Source organism: Sitophilus oryzae, unplaced genomic scaffold (genome assembly GCF_002938485.1).
Source record: "Sitophilus oryzae breed Bouriz unplaced genomic scaffold, Soryzae_2.0 scaffold_227_pilon_pilon, whole genome shotgun sequence".
Taxonomy (NCBI): Eukaryota; Metazoa; Arthropoda; class Insecta; order Coleoptera; family Curculionidae; genus Sitophilus; species Sitophilus oryzae.
In genome coordinates this window covers 3,541,932-3,545,266 of record NW_022146782.1, presented here as the reverse complement: position 1 = coordinate 3,545,266, position 3,335 = coordinate 3,541,932, and the positions used below count along the sequence as shown (strand labels likewise).

General features: G+C 28.8%; 1 protein-coding gene across 1 annotated transcript in view; it reads left to right on the top strand.

The window, feature by feature from the left end:
* LOC115884253 (1-acyl-sn-glycerol-3-phosphate acyltransferase alpha) overlaps positions 1-2,582 on the top strand; it is a 12,355-nt gene extending 9,773 nt beyond the window's left edge. The window contains exon 4 of the mRNA XM_030902757.1: positions 1,774-2,582. Coding sequence (XP_030758617.1) covers positions 1,774-1,937 — 164 coding nt within the window. The 3' untranslated portion in view covers positions 1,938-2,582. The remainder of the gene's footprint in view (positions 1-1,773) is intronic.
* The last annotated feature ends 753 nt before the right edge of the window (positions 2,583-3,335 follow it).

Here is a 3,335-nt window from a genome sequence, read left to right as displayed (position 1 = left end):
TACCGAAGAATATTAGGAGCAAATTATATTTTAAGCGTGTCGTAAAATGAATCTAGAGGATGTGGGTTGTTAAAAAGGAGACTTTACTCGACAATGAAAATGGCGGGTAGAGCCAGAAGGTACAACAAATATGTAATATAAGAAATCATTAACAGGGTTTGAAAAGTAGGGACAATTTTTGTTCCGCCGAAAATTTTACTGGTAGATTAGGTATGCATTTGGCAATAAATTAAAGCGCTTTAATTTCGATTAAGGTTTACATATAAATTTAAACAATAAAATAAAATAAAATTTTCAAAAATTCTTGTTTTGAATTTAATTAAACACTATATTACTGTATGTGGGAATCTTACCACAAAATAGATCTCAAAAATAACATTTTACAATTTATTTTGATGTTTTTAATTTTGCTTCATATAATGGCGGCCATAGGCCATACAAAAATTCTGCCTTAAATATGGCGAATAATAATGCAACCATTTTATTATAAATGAATCCCTTAAATAAGTCTTTGTTGTAAAATAAAACGGTATAGGATAAATATCTATCATTACGCTGAATTTCCAGGCACTATAGAACTATTTTGGATATATTGAGATTTGTGACAAATAGATGTTGCCAAATCTCATTTGATTAGTATTTAAACTAACAAACATGATCAGATTTTCATGGATTCATGCACGCAATGCATTTCATGCGTGCCCGACGAGTGAGCGGCAACCTAAGGACTTGGAAAAACAACAATAAAACAATACAAACATTACTACAGTAAAACTTTTAATCAACGTGGCAACAATGCTTTGAAGAAGCCAGACAACCCGAGAGATTTTTGAGAACCTAGGGAATTCTCGGGATTATTTGCCGTAATTTCGATGAGTTTTTTCTTACATGCTCTTTATAACTACCACTGCGTTTGTTAACTTTTTTCCAACTTTGTCCAGAATTCATAATAGCTGTGATTGATTATACTCGTACGTAGATATTACTTTAGCAACAACAACAATAACAAAATAAATAACTAGGTATACCATTTAATTTAAAATGAGGTTATATTATACATTACCAGTTTTATAATGCAGATTTTTTATAATACAGCGAATTTATTTTGTTAATCACAATTTTGTCATATAAGGCTATATAATTGGTGTTGTATACAGCACCGTAGTTTAACGCAATAAAACATTCTATCATACAACGTAATACAACTTTATTAAGACAAGTTTAAGTAACTATTATATGATCTTGTGACTACTAGTTATATGAATATTATAGAACTCTTACATGGTGGGTATAAGAGTCTAATAAAATAATATGTTTGTTATCATATAGCATTGTCTTATTAAGTGTTATATCATACTAAAAGAAATTATCGTCTAAAGCGTTACAGGATAGGTTGTACAAACCACTAGAAAATAGTTTAATATGACAACTTTTATTAAAAAACAGAATGGTCGAAACCAAACGCTTAATAAAATCAAGCAGTTCTTAAGACAACGCTATTCGACTATTATAAAATAATTCAATCCTTTTAGAATTTCTTTTTGCTACTTGGGTTTAGAATTTATTTTCTTCATCTTTTTTTAATATCTGAGTTATGTTATTATACATTACCTATTGACACAGAAACAAATAAACATTATACAGGTTGTGAAAAATGCACTGCCAAATTTTAGGCATATAGAAATATTATAAAAAGACAAATACAGGAGAACAAAATGTGCAATTTGAATTGTGCATCTTTTTTATTGATTTTTTTATTATTTTTTTTTTCAGGTGTTGTTATAATTGAAACTTTGGAACCGATAAGCACCAAAGGCAAGACGCTGGAAGATCTTGAGTCTCTCATGGAAGAAACCAGAGAGAAAATGACAAAAACCTTTAAAAAGCTCAACAGTGAGCTCATGAGCAATAACAACTCACATCAGCTTTTAAAATAGAGCCTCTGCTTAACCAAAACAATTTTTTTTTAAATTATGCAACTATCAGTAAATAGCACAAACTTAAATTTGCGTTAAATCTTGGTAGGATTCTTTTTAAACGACTTTTTATTGCACATCTGTACTATACAGGGTGTCCCATAAATAAGTGCAAGTATTTTAAAATATTTTTCGGAAAATTTTAAAAAACTTTTTAATGCCACAGGTTCATTCTCCTGAAATTTCTTGACGGTGTATCTAAGCTTTACAATGATGCCACCTCCTTTACTTACAGTCTGCATATTTGTGTGTTTATAAATTCATAGTATTTTAAGAAGTTAAGCGACATTAGACGATGCGAGTGGATCGACGGGTAACCATATGGAAACACCGATGTGTTGTTGTTCTATGGTGAAAGTGTAAAATCTATTGACATACACTACCACCTTTTAAAATACTTGCATTTATTTCAGACACACCCTGTATAAAAGTGGATGAACATTTGAATCACTTAAAAAAAGTGTGTACGGTATACAGGGTGTCCAAGAAATAAGTGCAAGTATTTTAAAGGGTGGTAGATCTCTATAAAAGAAACATATTTTCTCTTTATCCTTTCTCAAATAAGTTCAAAATAACAGAGTTATTTTGATTTGAAAATTTCCAAAATAAAAATAGTTTTTGCTAAAATTTTGAGAACCGCTGGATTTTTTGTGGATTTTCTTTCTTGTAAATTTAATCTAATACCTATGTTGCCGTATTATCAAGAAATGATGACAAAATTTCCAAAAAAAAGATTTCAAAAAATTTCTAATTTTTATTTTTTTTTCGCGAAAAAACACTCATAGGCGTGTTTCTGGGGTTGAACTATACTACCAGTTAAAATACTTGCACTTATTTCTGGGACACCCTGTATAAGTGGCTTACTTTGTCATTGAGTGTTTTTTTTTCTATTTACAGTGTCATATAATGCAATATTTTTTTAAAAATTTTGCTGTTTTTTTTTTCAAGCAAATATGTGCTTTATCAGGAAAAAATGTCATACATTTTTGCAAGATTTGTATGTGACACTGTGGTAAGAGTGTTTAAAAAATGTGATATGGAAGAGATGACAAGTTTTTGTTACAATATAAGTTTTATTTTGAAAAAAATATAAGTATTTATATAGTTTTAGGGCATAGCATAGTTTGGACTAATTAAGAGATTAATATATACTTTGGGTGTTTTGTAAATAAATGCATATATTATACTGGCTACATAGTTGGATCTCATAAGTACTACCATTTTTTACAAAAAAATATTTATATTTTTTGATATTTTTTTAATAAATAATTGACAAAACTTTTTGGTACTGCAAGTTAATTGAGAATTTTATGTTTTGATTTTTAATTTTAACACAAATAAGCTGAGAGCACAAATTTA